Below are 19,972 nucleotides of genomic sequence, written 5' to 3'. Positions count from 1 at the left end.
AGATAAAAAAATTACTATAATTTTTGCCCCCCTGTGCAAAATTTCTGGCATCGCCCCTGCGTGTCAAGCATCCATCCGTTTCTAGTTATTTTTGACGGCCTAGGTAGAAACGAACCCAAGGTTCTATTGGTTCAAATACACATCCAAACGAACCAAAAGAAGCCTTGTGAAACACGCGGATTTAAGAGACAATAATGAAAAAGGAACACTCTGTCGTTGTAAGAAGGGTATCATGGTGTTTTTGACCATCCGATTTTGAACATTAGCTCGTGTTTTATTCTTGTTTTACAACATGCCAATAATCCGTAATTCCTCGAAATAAGAGCCTCATTCCGTACTTTTCTCCGTCATAAACCTTTGGCAGGTCATCCAATTCCAGGCGAATTTCTTGCCACGTCAGACACCCTTCTCCTCCCTATATAAACCCTCCCGACGCTCATTTCTCTCCCCCTCTCATGGTGTAAAAAGTAAAAACCCCCTTACGAAATCCCCCGTTCTCTTGAACAGAATCTACTTTCCGTCATGGATTCCAACTCACCCTCCTCTCCTCCACTTTTCCGCCACAAGAAATCCCCATCCTCAGATCGCTTCCTCATCCAATTCTCTCAACCCTCAGAAACATCCTCCACATACGAGCTCCACGAGCACGACATCCTTTGGACCGGCGAACACTCATCCGAACCTCCCCAAATTCCGGCAACCGGAGAATTTCCCACCTCTCCAAAACATCCTCCCAACTCGATGCCGACTCGTACCGCCGTCGTCGGATTCCGGCTTCCTGAAAATTCCGGCATCCTCGCCGCACTCGATGACGACAAAAAACGAACCCTAGGTCACCGGCCATTCTTACGCCGGAAGGCTTCGATCGTTCCTCTTTCTTCTTCTCCATCTCGGATGATTCCGGCGATTCCGAAACCGCAGAGTCCGAAAGAGTACTCTTCACAGTCTGTTCCTTTTGGAAAGTTCCATCAATCTGCTCCGATGAAGGTTCCGGTGATTCCGATCGCCGGAGGGCGCCGGGGGGTTTTGGTGGAGAATGATGACGTGGATGGTGATGATGAGATGTTACCGCCACATGAGATGGTTGCGAGGGGGTCTGCGAGGTCGCCGATGACTACGTTTTCGGTTTTGGAAGGTGCTGGGAGGACTCTTAAGGGGAGGGATTTGAGGCAAGTTAGGAATGCTGTTTGGCGAAGAACAGGTTTTCTAGATTGAATAATTGGGACTCTTGTTTTTTTTTTTTTTTTTTTTCTTTCTTGTCTATTCTAGCCTTTTGTTTGAAACTGAGAGTTCTCTGCTTCTTTTTTTTTTATTATGAATGCAGTTGAATTTTCTTAGGGCTAAATGAGTATCTCATTGAGTAAATAAATCAGTGTTTTTTTTTTCTCCTCTTTTAGTTAACACTGGATGTGAACATGTTGAAGACAGATACAGATTTTCTTTGAATTAGCTGGATGTTTGATAGAATTTCTTGAAAGTGGTTGACTTATGTTACGGCTACATCGAACATGTAAAAGAGAGAAGAGAAGAAGGTTTTGGGGAGAAATCATGAATTAGAGAGTTCTCCCTCATGCACATATTTATTTATATATATGTAGCTCAGATACATGCAAAGACATAAATACCCTCCATAAAGAGGGTGCACACATATACTATGATATCCAACACTCCCCCTCAAGCTGGAGAATGTATATCATACATTCCTAGCTTGTTATATAAATCACTTAATCGAACTCTACTCAATGGTTTTGTAAACATATCTGCTATTTGATCATTTGATCTTGTAAACACAGTGCAAATCTGCCCTTCTTGAATCCGATGACGACTAAAGTGACAATCCACCTCTATATCTTTTGTCCTCTAGTGAAAGACTGGGTTCATGTCGATATGAATGGCGGACTTATTGTCACAGTGGAGAGACGCAGGCGACGAGTTAGGTAACCCAATCTCTGACAAGAATGACCTCAACCAGATCAGCTCACAACCTGTATATGCCATGGCTCTGTACTCTACTCAGCCTCTGCACTTGACCTTGATACAACTTCCTGTTTCTTGCTTTTCCAAGACACTAAATTACCCCCAACAAAAGTACAGTAACCATTTGTGGACCTCCTGTCTGCAGGAGAGCCTGCCCAATCTGCATCAGAGTATCCCTCAATCTTCATGTGACTATGCTTTCTAAAGAGGAGTCCTCTACCAGGAGCTTTCTTCAGATATTTCACTACTTGAATGACCGCCGACCAATGAGATGTCCGTGGTGCACTCATATACTGACTCACCACGCCAACTGCATAAGCGATATCCGGACGTGTGACAGTGAGATAAATCAATCTCCCAACTAAACGTCTGTAATTGCCTGGATCCTTTAGTAACTCCCCCTGATCAGGTGAGAGCTTGACATTCGAGTCCATGGGAGTCTCGACTGGCTTTGCTCCCAGAAGGCCAGTCTCCTCCAATATATCTAGTGCATACTTTCTTTGTGATAAAGATAGCCCTATAAAGTATTTCAAACGACCAAGGTTTTTGGTGCAGAATTCCTTCTGAAGGAACTCCTTCAGCCTCTGTATACCCACACCGTCACTTCCTGTAATTATGATATCATCAACATACACAATCAGAAAAATCCTGCCATCTTTGCCCTGAGAGCTGAAGATTGAGTGATCTACAACATATTGTTTCATTCCAAATCGTATCACCGCCTCACTAAATCTTCTAAACCAAGCACGAGGAGATTGTTTTAGACCATATATCGCCTTGTGTAACTTACATACAGCATTTTGCATCTCCCCCTGAGCAACGAAGCCAGGAGGTTGCTCCATATATACCTCTTCCTGCAGATCACCATGTAAGAATGCATTCTTGACATCTAACTGATGGAGAGGCCACGACCTGTTGACTGCAAGGGATATCAGAACTCTGATAGAAGGAATCTTGGCCACAGGAGAAAATGTCTCAACATAATCAATGCCATATGTCTGTGTATACCCTTTGGCAACCAATCGAGCCTTCAGCCTTTCTACCGTCCCATCAGGTAAATATTTCACTGTGAAGACCCACTTACAGCCCACCACCTGAGCACCCGGCGGAAGAGAGACCAACTGCCACGTGTGATTCTCTTTCATAGCACACATCTCTGCTTCCATTGCCGATCGCCAACCTGGATGAGCCAAAGCCTCGACAACAGAGGGAGAAAGAGAAACAGAAGATAGAGATGACAAAAAGGAATTGTACAAGGGTGAAATATGAGCATAAGAAACCACATTAGAGATAGGATGATGAGTCGTATGAGAACGCGTACGGGAGGCAATCGGAGCTTCAACAAGAAAATTACTTACCTCAGAAGCTTCAGGTGGGCTAGTGAGCTGTGATGAGGCTGGAGGACATGAAGGGGCATCTTGAGAAGCAGGATGGTGATGACGACGAGAATAAACCTGCAGAGGTTTAAGGGAATCTACAGATGACGAAATCGGTACTGAGACAGGTAACGGGACAGGCAACGGCAACGGCAACGGAACCTCTGGGTCAGGAACCGGAGAAGAAATAGGTCTAGTAAAATAGGGCTTATCCTCAAAAAATGAAACATCAGCAGAGACATAAGCACGATGAAGTTGAGGACTATAACACCTGTAGCCCTTCTGAGTGCGAGAATAGCCTAGAAAAACACATTTAATCGCTCGCGGTCCAGCTTATCTAATCTTGGGGTAAGGTCATGAACAAAACACGTGCAACCAAACACTCTGGGAATTAAGGGAAATGGATTCCCAGAGGGATGCAAGACAGAGAAAGGAGATCGATTATCGAGAACAGATGACGGAAGGCGGTTCGCCAGAAAACAGGCGGTGAGAGTGGCTTCAGCCCAATATAATTTAGGAACATGCATTTGGAAAAGAAGAGTCCTCGCTATGTCCACAAGATATCGAATTTTCCTCTCTGCAACCCCATTTTGCTGAGAGGTATGGGCGCACGATGACTGGTGAATAATTCCACGACTCGATAAAAAATCCATAAAACCATTAGAAACAGAGAAATACTCACGTGCATTATCTGTGCGTAGGCATTTAATGGAATATGAATACTGAGTAGAGATTTTAGCATTAATGCTCTGTATGGTTGCCAGGTTTTTTTTGTTCCCAGGAGTTATGTGGGAGAAAAAAAATACCCTGGGAGATAGGTGGGAAAAAAAAAGAGTCCTAGAAGTATCCCGGTAAAATAAAAATCCCATGTTTGGTTATGTGGGAGAAAAAAATACCCTGGGAGATATGGTGGGAAAAAAAAAACCCTTTATTTGGTTGCATGAATTGTTGGGTAGAAAAAAATTCTTCTCAAGCTTATTTTTGGTTCCTGAGTTTATTTTTGTTCCTGGGGTTATCTTGGGATGGGATGAAAAGGCAATCATTACAAAAGTGGGATTAAAAAATTCACCCCACAAGTAATCATTACAAGAGTGGGATTAAAATAAACCTAGTGCTAAAAGGCAACCAAACATGGGATGGGACCAAAATTTAACTTACTCTCCCACAAAACTCCCAGGAACAAAAAAAACTCGGCAACCAAACAGAGCATAAATGAGCGAAATATATTAAAAACTTCAAAACGATCTCTTATTACATATAACCAAGTCATCCTTAAATAATCGTCCACAAAAATAATAAAATACCGACCTCTAAATATAGAAGGAGTCCGACATGGACCCCAGACGTCAGAATGAACCAGCTCAAACGGACGTAGGACACGACCCACTGAACGAGACTTGTAGGAAACACGATGGTGTTTTCCATACTGACACGACTCACACTGAAACGGACTAACCGGACCAGACACAACCGAAGAATACTGCAGACGATCAACTGGAGGGTGACCAAGACAACAATGCCACATGAAAGAATCAACCGAAGTACTCAGTGCTGTAGGTGCAGTATCACCGCCAAGGTAGTAGAGTCCATCCACTTCATGTCCTGAACCAATCCTCCTCCCAGTTGCTAGATCCTGAAAAGAGCAATAAGAGGGAAAGAATGTTACCGAACAGTTAAGACGACGAGTAAGTTGGCTAACAAAAAGAAGATTGCAGGGGAAACTAGGTACACATAAAATAGATGAAAGAGATAAATGAGAACCAACAGATGTATCCCCTGTACCAGAAATAGGGCATTTTGCCCCATTAGCCAAAGTAACCAATGTCGAAGAAGAATTAGGCTGGAAGGGGCTAACTAGGCTACTGTTACCAGTCATATGATGAGAGGCTCCAGAGTCAATGAGCCATGAACTAGAATGACTGAGAGAGCAGGATGGGGTGCTACCTTCCTTCGCAAGAGTTGCAGTTGATTGTTTCCCGTTGTCTCGTAGACGTAGAAGAGCTTCGTATTCAGTGCGGAAGACAACTAAGGTGTTAGAAGGATCAGTAGGAGTCTCGGAGGGAGTCCCTGAAACATGATGTGCTGCGTGAGATGGTCGCAACTCTGGATGTAAATCATAACAAAAATCAATGGTATGACCCTCCATATCACAGTGGGAACAATAACGGTTTCCACGACCACCAATGCTACGCCCTCCTGAATCACGGCCAAAACCCTATCCCTACTTCCATTCTTCACAAAAATCATTCCCTAAGGGCGCGCTCGCGGGGGTGGGGGGGGGGGGCAATTAGGGGGCGGCTGAGTTTTCAGGGGGGGGCGCGCAGGGGGGGCAAACATGGGGTGGCTGGTTTTCGGGGGGGGGGGGGGGGGGGCGCAGAGGGAGATTTAGGGTTATTACTTGGTTAGGTTTAGAGAGGAACTGTTTTTATTTTTAGGGCTTGTGAGTTGAAGAACCTTCAATCGCGATCTACGATCATCTTCAATCTTCAATCGCGATACAGCTTTGATACCATGTTACGGCTACATCGAACATGTAAAAGAGAGAAGAGAAGAAGGTTTTGGGGAGAAATCGTGAATTAGAGAGTTCTCCCTCATGCACATATTTATTTATATATATGTAGCTCAGATACATGCAAAGACATAAATACCCTCCATAAAGAGGGTGCGCACATATACTACGATATCCAACAACTTATTTGATACGATTAGTGAAGATAACATGGAATAGATGATCAATTTCTAGGTCTAGTAATGAGCCAAGATTTGGCATTCTACTCAATCACTTTTGAACCTTTCAAACCTTTATTTCCACCCAAAATGGTATGGTTCAGTTTGGTATGTGAATTAAGTGAACTGACCGAACAAACTTTGAGGAACAAGACGTGTTGCTTCCATTGCGTTTGAAGGTTATGTAGGTTGTCTTTAGCACAATGTTTGAAGGGCTAAAAGTGGGGTGGCTGCCCAATGGGCTATGTTATTGGCTTGGCCGTGGTTGGTTTTAGGCCTGGATTTTATGCCCGATTACAGGAAAGTTTGCCTAGATTTAAATTGATAGTGCAAACCCAGCCTGCTTTGAATCCAACCCAATAGCTATAATTAGCCAGACACATTGGATTTTTAGTAGACATGCTTGTCATCATGTGTCGACATTCCTTTCGACATTTGTAAAGTGTATTAAGAGCAGTTCTTGTATCTGGACAGATTAAGGACTGTCTGACGAATTAAAAAAACCCAGGGTAAGGCTGTTGGCAGATAAAGGGGTGGGATGCAGGGCCAGTGAGTGGCTAGTTTGAAAGATATGTACTGGTGTTCTTGAACCAGAACTGAAGGCTTAGGTTTAGGGATGAGAAAATAATATGCAAAGACGAAGAGCTTAAAATAGCGTAGATTAAATCGAGAAAGAAAGCAAGAAAATAAATCTAAAATCACTCTAGGGTTCTAGGTGACCTAGCTTGAAGCATCACATCTCACGAGAGCAAGCCACAATAAGCAATGGAGTTTATTCAATTTTTAACCCCACGAAAATCCACTTCTAGTCCTTTAATCTTCGTTTGGTTGCACCAAAGCTCGGCAGCCGTCGGAATTTGCTTTGAATTTGGCATGCAATTCCACGTATGGTTGCCAAAATGCATTGGACTCCCTTTGATTCCCTTGGATGTCTATCATGTAATAATTGCTTGTCTCTTTCTTGTCCTCTTATTCCAAAAGCAAAGAATTATGGTTGAATTTTCTAGGGAATGATGCATTCTCTCTTTCTCTCTCTCCTCTCTCCTCTCTCCCTATATTGGTAGTGACACCCCCTACTTTTTCTCCTACTCTCCGAGTATACGTCGCGCAACCAAACAAACACTACTACACAATTTTCCGAGGCAATTCTAGGCAAATCAAAATCCTTGTCACCTCCCTTTGACTTCATATTCCACTACTCTCCGAGCCACCCCAAGCAACCAAACATATCATTATGGACTCAACTCTTACTCTAGTATGGGACCCAATGAAGCACGGATACGGGCACGGGTGCGGGTACGACCCGATACGGGTACGTGGATACGTGATTTCTTAAAAAAAAGAGGAAACGGGTACCTTGGGGGTACGCTGAATATAATATATTTTTATATTTTATTATATATTTATAAAAATAAAAAATAAAATATTTTGTTAAATAATTCAAACAATTTAATTGGAGAACAATCAAATAACAATAACATCACCAAAATCTAATATTACTTCACCAAAATCTAATATTACTTCTAAGTTGTTAGGTTTTTAATTATGGGATATATATATTATAGATATTTTGATATATTCAACCCCCTTTTGGGCAACCCATATATTGTAAATATGTAATTTTCGATTTAATTTGAACCGGGTGCGCACCCGATACGTACACAAACCCGGGTGCGTACCCGGTATGCACCCAAAGAGTACCCAAGAGCACCCGCACCCGACACGGGTACGTGGACCTCCGGAGAGTACCCGTGCTTCTTAGATGGGACCCCCCCCTCCCCTGGCACACACACACCAACCTATCCTAACATGCCACATGTCCTTATGGTTTATCCATAGGACTTGGTCAAGCCTCTTCTTGTACTCCTACTTAGACTTAGTCACACACTAAAATTGATGAAAACTTCCCCTTATGTTGCAAAGGCAAAGTGAGCCTTCTTGGTCAGTTAATAACTTGAGTTAAAACATATTTGTGCCCCTCTTCATCTAAGTGACTTAATGATAGAGACTAACTTGCCCTTACAATAAAAGAAAAGACAAATATCCCACATGGGCCCTCCTTCAACAATCTCATGCTAAATGAGGATTGGGGTTTTGGAGCTGGGTCTTCTTTGGTACGCATTCAATGGCTATCTTGGATTCCTATGATCTCTCCTTGGCTGAAAATAACACGACCTTGACAAGTTAAAGGTGTGAAACTCAACATAGAGATTGGGGTTGAGACCCTGAAACTCCTCAATTGTAATCCAGGTGCAATATGATAATGGGCATCCTTTCCATTTTACAAGGATCTTTTGCCAATCGCCACTCGAAGAAGAAATGAGTTGCTCGTCTAGAACATTTTCAATAATATTGTGGATTTTGTGAATGGAAGGCAATCATGGAGCTGATTGTGAGGCTAGGAGCTGTAAAATCTACATCGTAGACTGGACTGATTCCCATATCATCAGGAATTTCTAAAACATAGTTATTAGGAGTGGATCTTCATAATCTTGTATGGCACAACACTACGTGAGTTCAACTTCTTAAAAATTCCTTAGGACATCATTCTAGGTGAATCCTCAACATCATCATGTCACATTCTTAGAAACCAACAAGATGAGACGATGCAAGTCAACTACTGTCTTGCAAGCTTCATTACTAAGAGCGATTCTTGCGAACATGTGTCTAGCAAATCCTTTGGCTCTGATATTGGCCCTTGCTTCTGGCGACAAGGATATGGGGTTGATAGGCTTCCATCGCTGGTTTCTAGTGACCAAAATAGACTTCTTTCTGTAGATCAGTTGACTGAATTGTTTGTAAGCATATGCAGTCACGGATAATATGTAGCCCCACTTAGTCACGTGATCACCAACCAAGCATCTGAGTAAGTTTCCCAAGCTTATGTTAAGAAGATCTGTATGACTGTGGAGGAAAATTCTTCCTTTCTTTGGCTAGATGGCATGTGCGACATTGCTGGATGATTCTCTTAGATGGGGAATAGGAGGGACTGTTAGGATAGGGTTGGCATTCAGATGGGGATTAGGAGGAACTGTTAGGAAGGGCCTGTTTGGACTGGAAAAAAATGGGTTACTTAGGTGTCCGACTACGGTAGGGATGGACTGCAGTCTTCAGGGGCTGGAAGATCGTAGACCGCGGGTGTAGGTTTTGGTGGATGGAAAGACCGTAATATAAACTGCAGGGGTGCCAGGAACTGATCTGAAATTCTAGACAGATTCAGGAAGGGACTGATGCAAGAGTATTAGACACTAAAGAACCAGCATAGGAATTGTTCTGAAATTAACACAGGGTTTCTTAGACTAGACAACAGGTTTTAGAACTGTTCAGGACAGTAACAGTTCAAAAAAAGTCTGTGTAGTTAAAGGGTTTATTGGATGGGTGAGTTTGTTGGCTTTATTAGGGATTAATCTGGACAGGACTGTAACAGGTCAAGAAAAGTTTCTAGTCATAGGGTTTAATGGATGGGTGAGTTTTGTTGGTTTTATTAGTGACTGATCTGGCTTATAGGTGTAGGAATATGGTGGCAGGTTTGGTCTGAGAGGGGATCTTTAATCTGTAGCAGAGCAAGGAAGGGGACTGGTTGTAGGGTTTTGACGAGGTAAGGTGGTAGGGGTATAGGGGGGTGTTTGACGGTGGATATGATGTGGTCTGGATTACAGGGGCGCAACTCGTGTCTGGTTCAACCCGAAAAAAAGTCAAGTCGGGTTGAGTCCAGGTTCGGGTTGAGGGCTCGGGCAACCCCACCCGAGTGAAACCCAACATTTTTAATCATTTTTTTCTACTAAGCTTAAAAACTCGGGTTGGGTCGGGTTCGGGTTGGAAAAAAGGGTTCCTCAGGTCGGGTCAGGTTCGGGTTGGCCTCAACCCGACCCGACCCGACCCGAGTTGCACCAGTCGATTATAGAAGCAAGAATAGGATGACAGGTTTGGTCTGAGAGGGGATCTTTAATCTGTAGCAGACCAAGGAAGGGGACTGGTTGTAGGGTTTTGACGAGGTAAGGTGATGGGTGTATTGGAGGGTGTTTGACGGTGGATATGATGTGGTCTGGATTATAGAAGCAGGAATAGGATGGCAGGTTTGGTCTGAGAGGCGATCTTTAATCTGTAGCAGACCGAGGAAGGTGGACTGGTTATAGGGTTTTGACGAGGTAAGGTGGTGGGTGTATTGGAGGGTGTTTGACGGTGGATATGATGTGGTCTGAATTAGAGGAGCAAGAATAGGGTGGCAGGTTTGGTTTGAGAAAGGATCTTTAATCTGTAATTGACAAAGGAAGGAGACTGGTTCTAGGATTTTGACGAGGATATGATGTGGTTTGGATTATTGGAGCAGGACTAGGGTAGCAGCGTAGGTCTGAGAGGGGATAGTTAATATGTAATAGACATCCTTGGGTTTTGACGAAGATATGATGTGGTCTGAATTCTTACTGCTTCCCAAATTTAGGGGATGCGTGCTTCCTACATGCTTGATGCTTCCTCTTTGTTAAGAGTATCCTTTCTATTTAGATGATTATGTTTTCCTAAATGAGTATTTTCCCTCCATTATCTACTATAATACTATTTCTTTTTATATGCTTCTTGTGTGCTTCCATGGAGCATACTTTATGTTAACTTTCGGTGATGTTTTCCACCCATTTCTTCATTAATTTCCTCAGAACTCATCGCTTCCTGAATTTCATCTTTTTTTAGATGTCGCATCCCGCTTTCACTTCGCGTTTTGTTTCTCACACCCGCTTCCTACTCCTCAAACTCTGGTTTTTCCTTCCCACCATCATTTCTTGTGGATGGGAGAGAAAACTTCAAAATATAGGAACCCGGTGCCTGGTTAGAGGCATTGTAAATATCAATTCTAGTAGATGTGGCCAGCCTTTATTTAACTTTCTTCAGTCTGCACGGTCTGCATAGCAATTTTCTTCTAAATAGGCTAAAGATCTTTCGTTCTGTTAGGACACGCGACAGAGTAAAACATCTCTTCCAAACTCTTTTATCGAGTACCCAAGTTTTTACAAAATGATGAGAACTTGTAGGCTGGGACTTGAAATAGGCACGATGCTAGAAAATAGCTCCTAATTAAAAATTTAAGACCCAAATGGATTGTCGATGCTCACCATCTAGACATGCAGTTTAAGCTATTTAGTAGAGCCTAGAGGATAATGAGCAGTTACATAAAACCATCAGAGGAAGATGGAATGGGAGATGTATATTGCAGAGGGAAACATAAATCAGGTACTACTGAGCTCAACATTTAGTTTTAAAGCCGGTACAGGATGCAGGTTAAGCAAACATTAGTCTCTGTGAAAGGAAGATTAGTGATTAAGATTGAGAATCAGAATAGTAAGAATTTGATATCAAGCCTTCATTTTTATAACTCAAGACATGCTTGAATCTTTTAGATGAATCGGAATCCTTAACCCTATTCTGTTTTAGCCTCTTGGGGTGGGCACAGATTTAGACATTTTCCCCCTTTAATTCCACCCAATGTCATTCAAATGCTTCCAAGCTATTGGTATCCGATTGGAACATAGAAACAACGATTCACGTCCCCTACTTGTTGAAAAGCACAGATGGAATGGCTCTATCGAAAGGCTCGTATTGTGGTGAAACTTCGTTGCCGTCCCGCCCGCGAAGCGAATGGGCATTGTGCCGTTGTTCAGTCTCAGGATCAACATCTTGCCCATTCCAATTGATAACTGGCTAATATATAAGTGTTGACCTAGGTGCCTTGGGACCACTTTTTCAAATCTCTCGAAATGGAATCTGTTCCAAACATGCCATGGTTGCTTCGACAGGGTGCAATGCAACTATCTAAGTTTTCATCATTTTGTATACTTCTTCAGACCCATCCAGGAATCTTTCCATCAAGCAGTTGTCTAGCTTAATTAATCGGTCATCTAGTGTAGTTAATAGGTTGGTTGACAAGATCATTTGACAAAGGTCCACACCATCCTTTAAAAGATGCAAAAGGTGTTGATACGTCGTCCGTCCTTTTCCACACATTACTTGTGGACTTTTCAGCCTCCGGTTCCATTCAATTTTTTTTAAACAAACTCCGGTTCAGAATAGGATGCCGATCCAGTGCCTGTTTCCAGCAATCTAAACACACCCACCTAATTCACCAACGTTACCGACTACAATGTGTCAAGTAAAATAACAATTGATACGAGTATTCCAATCGTACTTTATTTGATATAGATTCTCTATTCCTAATTGATGTGGTATGGAAAATACCGGAACGGAAAGAATCGACAAGGAATAAAAATCTCACCGCGGTCCATTTGTAATACGTGAATGGGAGAAAAATCCGGATAGAGAAAGTAGTCTTTTTTTTATATTATCCCAGTCCCAGTTTAGGGCGGGACTAAACCCTATGGATGCGTGCAATCACCCGTAAACGCTTAGAGAGAACATAGTCTTGATGATGTGTTTGATTTGTAGAGTCCTTGAATGTTTCTCTTTATCACATTTGGAAGGGAGGAGGTAAATGAAGTTGCAGGCTTTTCACACTTGGGATGTTAAGGTGGTCTTCATGTTGTCTTTATGTTTGGGTCATATCCCAATATAATATGATATTGCGGGAGTTTTTGTATCTTGCTTTCATTCTTTCTGTTAAAGTTGTTGCCAGAAAACATCATGTAGTGTTTTGGGCGGCCCAGTGTACGAGGCTTCGTCACTGCGGGGTCTGGAGAAAGCTAGATGTATGCAGCCTTACCCTTGCTTTGCAGAGAGGCTGTTTCCTTGACTCGAACCCGTGACCAAAACATAATGTAGTGTTTTAACCCGATTCAAACTGCAACATCCCACACTTGCAACATCAGATCATGGGCCAAACAGTTCTTGGCTAGCGACAACAAGGGAGCAATCCTGGATCATTGATTTCTTACCAAAACATCATGTTAGTGTTTGTGCAAGGTGTTCTTGAAAAGCTTGGATAGTATTGTAATAAGACATTCTAGAAGTGGCTCGAATTCAGCATGAAGAAGCACAGCAAAATCATCCAATTAAGGGTGAAGAATCACAACAAAGTCATCTTGAAGAGTGCATTGGGAGTGGCAATGATTTTTTTGCCCTCTCCTTGATGCCTAATTAGAGTCTCTATTTCAAGGAATTGAGGTTGTGGGACTTCAATCTGCTGAGTATGGTTTCAATATTCTGTGATCACTGCTAACAACTGCAAAAGGTGTTTTTCTTCTCCACCAAAAAACAAATAGATTATTGAATTTTTGCAGCTCTTGACAATGAAGTTTTAGTAATCACAAAAAAAAAAAAATTAATTTTGTTTTACATTCCAAATGTGAAGAGACGTGGGATAACACCCAAATACCCTTTTTTTAACCTGATCTCTCGTTTTGCTCTTTTTTCGTCAAATCCCAACTTTTAGATTGCCTGTGGTGTCTGAAAGCGCAATTTTCACGTTATGTATAGTATTGAACTATTGATAGATGATGGAGTAATGAGATACTAAATTATTTTATACACGGTCACGTTACGTGCGTGCAGACAATCCAAACTTTCTACTTACATATATTACTTAACTACATGTATCAACACAAAACTTACATAAAGAGAAGTCATAGCCTGGGGAAGAAAAGGGGTCCCAAACTGTTTTGATTGCTTGAATGTGGACCATCTGTTTTATTCTAACTAGCTAACCACACATCACTTTATCATGTCTTCTAAGAAATAAATTCACGAGTAGGCAAAATGAACAGAACCACATGTGTATCTTATACTGCACAACCACATATATTTATTCATATCATGTACCAAAACTAGGGGCTCAAGACAAAGAACTCGAACCATGTATGTATCTAATACTGCACAACCACATTGAAACCTCCCAATTCTTCCATGGACTCATGTCTCTCTTTATTTTAGCATTCATATTCCTCAATCAGATAGAGTCCTCTCAAGTCTATTCTCCTTGCAGTACCCGAGCTCAAGAGAAACTTGTCGTTCCATCCGAATATGTCGATAGAAATTTACTATAAAGATCTCTGCTCTCTGATCAATATCATCACTAGCCGTCCTTTGAATTATTGGCGGTGAAGAACCCACCTCACAGTTGTCCTCCATAACCAAGCTCGGCGTTTCTTTAAAACTGTGTTGACGTCCTCTTGAAGAACCAATCGCCAGAGGAGGTCGCCGTTTGATGATGTTGGAGCTTAGTAGGAACTTTAACTTGTGTATAGCACTTCTTAGACGGTTTAGCAATAACAAGTTGCTTAAGACCATGGTTGATGAGAGAAGAAGAGATTGTGATGGAAAAAATTAAAGGTGGGATTGGTTTATGTAGGAAATAGAGACTAGTACAAAGAGAAAGGTCTTAGAGAAGATACTCGTTTTGAGAAGCTGCTGGGGAATTGGCTAGAGAAGACTAACAAAGAGGAGTACCGTGTGATCAGTCTGCACGAAAAGAGGTGAAAAATTCAAGGTGAATGTACATATGATCCGGTGACTTGACCGTAGTGATTGAGTAAAGACAAATAGCGGCGTGTCTCTTTAGCATAGGGAAGTTACCATGAGCCTTCTATATTGGAATAACATCATCTGGATGTCAACAGATCCTCTTTGGATTGGATCTTCCTATGTCTTCGTTGTTCACATTATATCTTTACCAGTGATCTTTTACCGTTTGGATGCCAGAATTATTTTGGTTCTTGGAACTTTCGTGGAACAAAAAACTTCCTGGGAGATTGGTGGGAAAAAAAACTCCCTAGAAGTATCCCGGTAAAATAAAAGTCCCATGTTTGGTTAACCGGACTATGGCGGGAAAAAAAAATCCCGATAAAATAAAAATCCTGCTTTGTTTGGTTGCTTGAACTGTTGGGAAGAAAAAAGTTCCTCTTTTGAGGATTAGTTTGGTTCCTGAGGTTTTTTTTTCCAACTTTGGATTTCGTGCGGGGTTATTTTGGTTTGTGAGATTCTTTTTTGCCCACTATATTGTTGGGTATACATATATAACTAGCAACCAAACGTGGGTTTCCTGCGAAAATTCCACAAAAGTCCCAGGAACCAAAAAAAATTCTGCCATCCAAGTGTCCTAGGTCTTACTTAAGTTGTACACAATTAGTGCCTAGGGAGTTAGGGGAGCAAAGATTTAAGAAGTCAAGAGAGAGAGAGAGAGAGAGAGAGAGAGAGAGAGAGAGAGAGAATCCATATAGAAATGAAAAATGGAAAAATAAAAATAAAATGATGAGTCTTTTTTAGTAGGGTTTTTCAATGTTACATCCCTTATAAATGACATAAATTAGCAAAAGTGTGAAGTGTAATTTTGTACATTGGTATCCTCCACTCCAATCTAGGACGAACTATCGGATCTTGTGACTACATCTCGATCACAATCCAAAATAATTTTGGACCTACATTAATGCAGATCCAACGGACAAGATTGGTCCATCTAAAAAAGATCTAAAAAGGTCTAAAAACTGAAAAAAAATGGGTTGTAAGGAAGGAGGATTATACCCTAAACACAGCACAAAAACAAACATGTATTGTGACAACAAAAGTGGCAAGTCAGGAATAATGTATGCCTCAAATATTTAAGTTCATGAGGGAAATTCCCCTTTCACACATCTAATTGATTCGTCATTCTTGCCACTGAAGGAAATCAAAAGAAAAGCAGATCATTGTATTTGCAGAAAATTAACAAAGAGGAGGATGAAAAAGAAATAAATCAAAATATTGAAAAGATTAAATCCAAATCTCCTCCATCTTTGTGGGTGAAACATTTCACACCACACTGGCAAGAAAATCCCAGGGTAAAATCATTAGAAAAAAACAGCACAAGCTATTGATTTCATGACTCTTACCAAAAGAATACTTGTCAATGTAGAGATGCCACACAAAAGAAACAAGAAAGGAAGGAAGAAAGGCCTCAAAGAGAAACTCTTAAGAAACCCAAAATCAATATTGCGTAGTTATGACTCAAAACGCTTCCATAAGGAAAAGGAAGGCGATCTTAAGGGCTACGCTTGAGATTAAGATTTATAAAGATAGGTTAATCTCGAATAAGAAAACCCAAAACGTGAGAACCACAAAACTAAAAAATGAGAAAAAAACAGAGACTGAAATCAAATATGAGAGGAAACCCATATGAACAGATTGGGGAAAAAGGCATACAAAAAATAAATGGGTTCCAAACTGAACCCTCTTGCTAACCAAGATTAAGATCTACGTATGTAAAGTGTAGATTCTATATATAATTGCAATAAACCCATCTGAAAAAACCCAAAACCGATCAAAATAAAGAAGACAAACAGGAAAGAGGGGGCGATGTGAACCCTTTCAATCCTAACGTCTATTTAAAGATAATGTCGAGTGAAGGAAACCCTAGATTGGGAAAACTGTATGAGAGCTCTGTTTTTTCCCTTAAAATGACAAACGTATCCTCAAGTGAACAATATTATGACTTATGAGATGCTCCTACAGCTAGCGTGATAAACTTGTGGGTGAGACCACACATTTGATATCAGCATGATCCGAACCGTTCATTGGGTGTCCTAAACATCAACTGCATAATTGAACCAGCATTTTGATGATTCGTCTATAAATTTGCCATTTCTTGGTTAACAATTTTAAGGCTTAGTTGCTAGTCCAGCCTTGATGTGTTGAACAGTAGCAACGTCGGTCTTGAAAGACTTGGCAAGGATGCCATCTTCAATGCCCGTCGCAAACATGGTGCTAGGAACCGATACAGTTCCGGCACTCGCACTACCAAAGGCAGAAATGGCAAGAGCAGGGTTCTTAGCACCATTGTTATATTGATAGTGTAGGAGGCCCTTAGGGAATACAAACATGTCACCAGCTTGAAGTGTTTGAGTGTATAGCTTATTGGTGGTGTCCACAAAACCAACCTCTAGAGAGCCCTCTAGGAGGAACAAGAACTTTGCCGAGCGAGGGTGAGTGTGAGGAGGGTTGACGGAACTCGAAGGGTATAGAAGTAAGGCGTAAGAGACACTCTGCCCTTCGAGAGCCGGGAATTCAGCCTTAGTCGCTTTGATCACCTTAAAAGTAGTTGGTGGGTCTGCGCCAACTAGTGTTAGCATGCCCTGAAGGTGAAGAAGCCGCCGTCTACGGCGGTGGTGTTTGAGGGGAGGATGAAGTCTGAGGTAATGTCTGGATCACATGAAGTCTGAGATAATGTCTGGATCACTTGCATAGGCAATGTGGGATGTGGCCCCGGTAACTAGTAGAATGAGCAAGGCATGTTTGTTACAAATGTTAAAGGCCATGGATGATAAAGTCCAATATAGTTATATATAGAGTTATAGTAATATAGAATGTCTGAGATATGAGGGAGGGATCGAGATGGTTTTGAGTGGTGACAATGTGCGGAAGTGAGTAAAGGTATTTATAAAGTGGGTATGAGGGAAAGGCGTGAATTACAAATGATGCACGGAGGCCGGCTTATGATAATAGAGATTACGAAGTAGTTTTTGCTTCTTGTTTTTCGGTGGGGCTTAGGAGGAAAATTAGGGTAGACGGCCTTGAAGGTTGACTAGAGAGAGACAAAACTGTATACTTATTTTTTGGGTCAGGGTCTGTTTGTTTGGACGTAAAATGGGCGTGAAACAAATTTACGCCAATTTCAAAATTGGCGTAAATTTGTTTCACGCCCATTTGAAATTGGCGTAAATTTGTTTCACGCCCATTTTACGTCCAAACAAACAGACTCGGTGAAAAATTGCGTAAAATTTGTTTCACGCCCATTTTACATCCAAACAAACAGACTCTTACTCCAATTTTGGCAACAATGAATATTTTTTCATGGAATAGTAACCTACCAAGTGTTGACAGAGGGGAAGGGAGGGTGGGAGAGGGATGGAATTAAGAGGGCATGAGTGAGGAGATGATGGGGTAGAAAAATAAGGAAAAATGAAACTCTATTTTGAATAGAGTTTTTCTTTTCCCAAATTTCAGCCACATCTCATCCTCTCCCAAGTCATACCCTCTCAATCATCTCCCTCTCCTACCTTGCTTGCCCCTTTCCCACCAGTTGATAAACCAATATTCCATGGGAAAACTTTCATGGTTGCTAAATTCATTTACCACAAGTTTGTACAAGGTTACATGATTGAATATATCTGTTTTAAAAGATAAAAATATGGAAAGATAATGGAATATTTGAGATCCTTAGAGATTGGATTGATTCCAATCTCTTCCAAAGGAGTCAATGGTTCGGTTTTGTACTGAGATTGTTGAGAAAATCCGCTGGGCAAACCCATTCAGTCGTGCACAAATAAATATGTATTATGCTCCCACAAATGAAGCTCATCATGGATGAGATAAGTTTGGATCGAATGGGGCGAGTGAAGCAGCAGGGAGCGACACCCTGCTTGGATGCATAAAGGTCAGGGGTTTAAGATCCATCTTGAGCATGTTTTACCATTTCATGATATGTTGTTGAACATTTGTGGTATTAGATGGAATCGGTGGGGTAGGCTGCATGTATAGACGTAGAGTTAAGATCTACGATCAGGTCGATGACAGATGGATCATGAGTGGTATATGTGTGAGGCTGATCAATATATATGGGTGTCAATGGACCCACTTCGGATCAGATCCAGTGATCCACCTATGTCTTTGTCACGATCCATGTTCAAATCCCTTGTCATTCCAATCAAATTCAGAGTGTTCTTCGGATCCTACTTCACATCTCATTCATGATCCATTAAAGTCCATCTGAGGGTCCTAGTAGGTTCAATTTACATTGTGTACTAAAATTCTTAGAAGAGGGCGACGGCGCAGTGGGTTAGGGACTTAGGGTCAATGGGTGTAGAAAGAAGAGACTTGGAGAGATGAATGAAAAAAATACTGAAAAGAGGAATAGTTCAAAAAAAAAAATGCATGTGCCCTACTTTTACTTAAATACCTCCAAAACGATACTTAAAGTTACAAAAAGTGTTGGTGTGGACCCCGATCCGAGAGAGAGGCGGGGGACGTGCCCCCGCACTACTATAGTCTCTATAGATCATCCACGTGAATGGAGAGCTCTACCAAGAAACTCTCGAAAGAAGTGCCCCTCACAGCATGAGTGGCGATACAAAGGTGAGATACCTCTCGATTCGGGGACTAGCCCAGATTCGAGGCGTACCTTAAACAAAGAAGAGTCGCCATCCAAGGAAGTGGGCCAAGGGTCCCATACTATGCTCTGTTGCAACGGATAAGCAGAGATTATAAAAAGAGAGTTCGTGCCTGGTTACGAATTCGGAAGGTCTAAAGAGCACCTCGTCCGCCCAAGTGGAAGCACCTGGTCTCTTATGCCATTTATTATTGATTTTGAAGAGTTTTGGGCGAAAGTCATATGAAGTAGGAACGAATATCTCTGAGAAGACGTCTATCTGATCATGCATGTCTCGGAGATGAAAAATAAGCACACATAAAAAGAAATAAAAGAAGTATCGCCTAAGAATAACTAGGTTATGAGTGTCATACCTAATTGGTGTCTGAATTCTGGTGTGCAAACACATGCATGCTACAGCTAAAGGTATAGGATCTGTACATGAAAGTAAGAAAACACAGTAAAACACACAACACAATTCAATTCTATACATGACTGGACAAAATGAGTCCTAACTCTAATGCGACCTGACTCGGACCAAGATGGCCGTCCATCCCAGCTGCTCTACGTATCCCGGCCTCGGGAAGAATCTGAGTCAACGTAGTTCGATGCCCTATTCTAAACTACTATGCCTAACCATCTAGAACCGCTATCCTAGACTCGATTCACTAGACTCGACTGATTTTTAAAGCTTTTTTGCACAATTGCTTACGTTCAAGTGAATTGTAGTTTTTAGGACTCTCTATATGCCCTAACTAATGCAAGTTGATTAGCCTTAAGCTAATGCAGGTGGGCCCTACATCCTATGTGTAACTAGGCTGTGCAACCTAATGAA

General features: G+C 41.6%; 1 protein-coding gene, 1 non-coding gene and 1 pseudogene across 2 annotated transcripts; 1 reads left to right on the top strand and 2 right to left on the bottom strand.

Moving 5' to 3' along the window:
• Positions 1-433: 433 nt before the first annotated feature.
• On the top strand, positions 434-1,384 carry LOC143876647 (protein S40-7-like). Its single transcript, XM_077378334.1, has one exon. It carries the CDS (start codon positions 523-525, stop codon positions 1,213-1,215), a length of 693 nt encoding a protein of 230 aa, XP_077234449.1. The 5' UTR covers positions 434-522; the 3' UTR covers positions 1,216-1,384.
• A 14,196-nt stretch (positions 1,385-15,580) lies between these two features.
• On the bottom strand, positions 15,581-15,677 carry LOC143878034 (small nucleolar RNA Z266). Its single transcript, XR_013250863.1, has one exon. It is a non-coding gene; the product is annotated as a small nucleolar RNA Z266 (small nucleolar RNA).
• A 973-nt stretch (positions 15,678-16,650) lies between these two features.
• LOC143876646 (germin-like protein 9-3) lies at positions 16,651-17,487 on the bottom strand (annotated as a pseudogene).
• Positions 17,488-19,972: the final 2,485 nt, after the last annotated feature.

Source organism: Tasmannia lanceolata, unplaced genomic scaffold (genome assembly GCF_043159265.1).
Source record: "Tasmannia lanceolata isolate RefF3 unplaced genomic scaffold, GAP_Taslan_0.1 ptg000005l, whole genome shotgun sequence".
Lineage (NCBI taxonomy): Eukaryota > Viridiplantae > Streptophyta > Magnoliopsida > Canellales > Winteraceae > Tasmannia > Tasmannia lanceolata.
Note: the sequence above shows the minus strand (reverse complement) of the source record. Positions and strands in the feature narration are given on the sequence as shown.

Excerpts from the sequence above, each read along its gene's own strand:
- LOC143876647 (XM_077378334.1), top strand. The coding sequence starts at position 523 with ATGGATTCCAACTCACCCTCCTCTCCTCCACTTTTCCGCCACAAGAAA.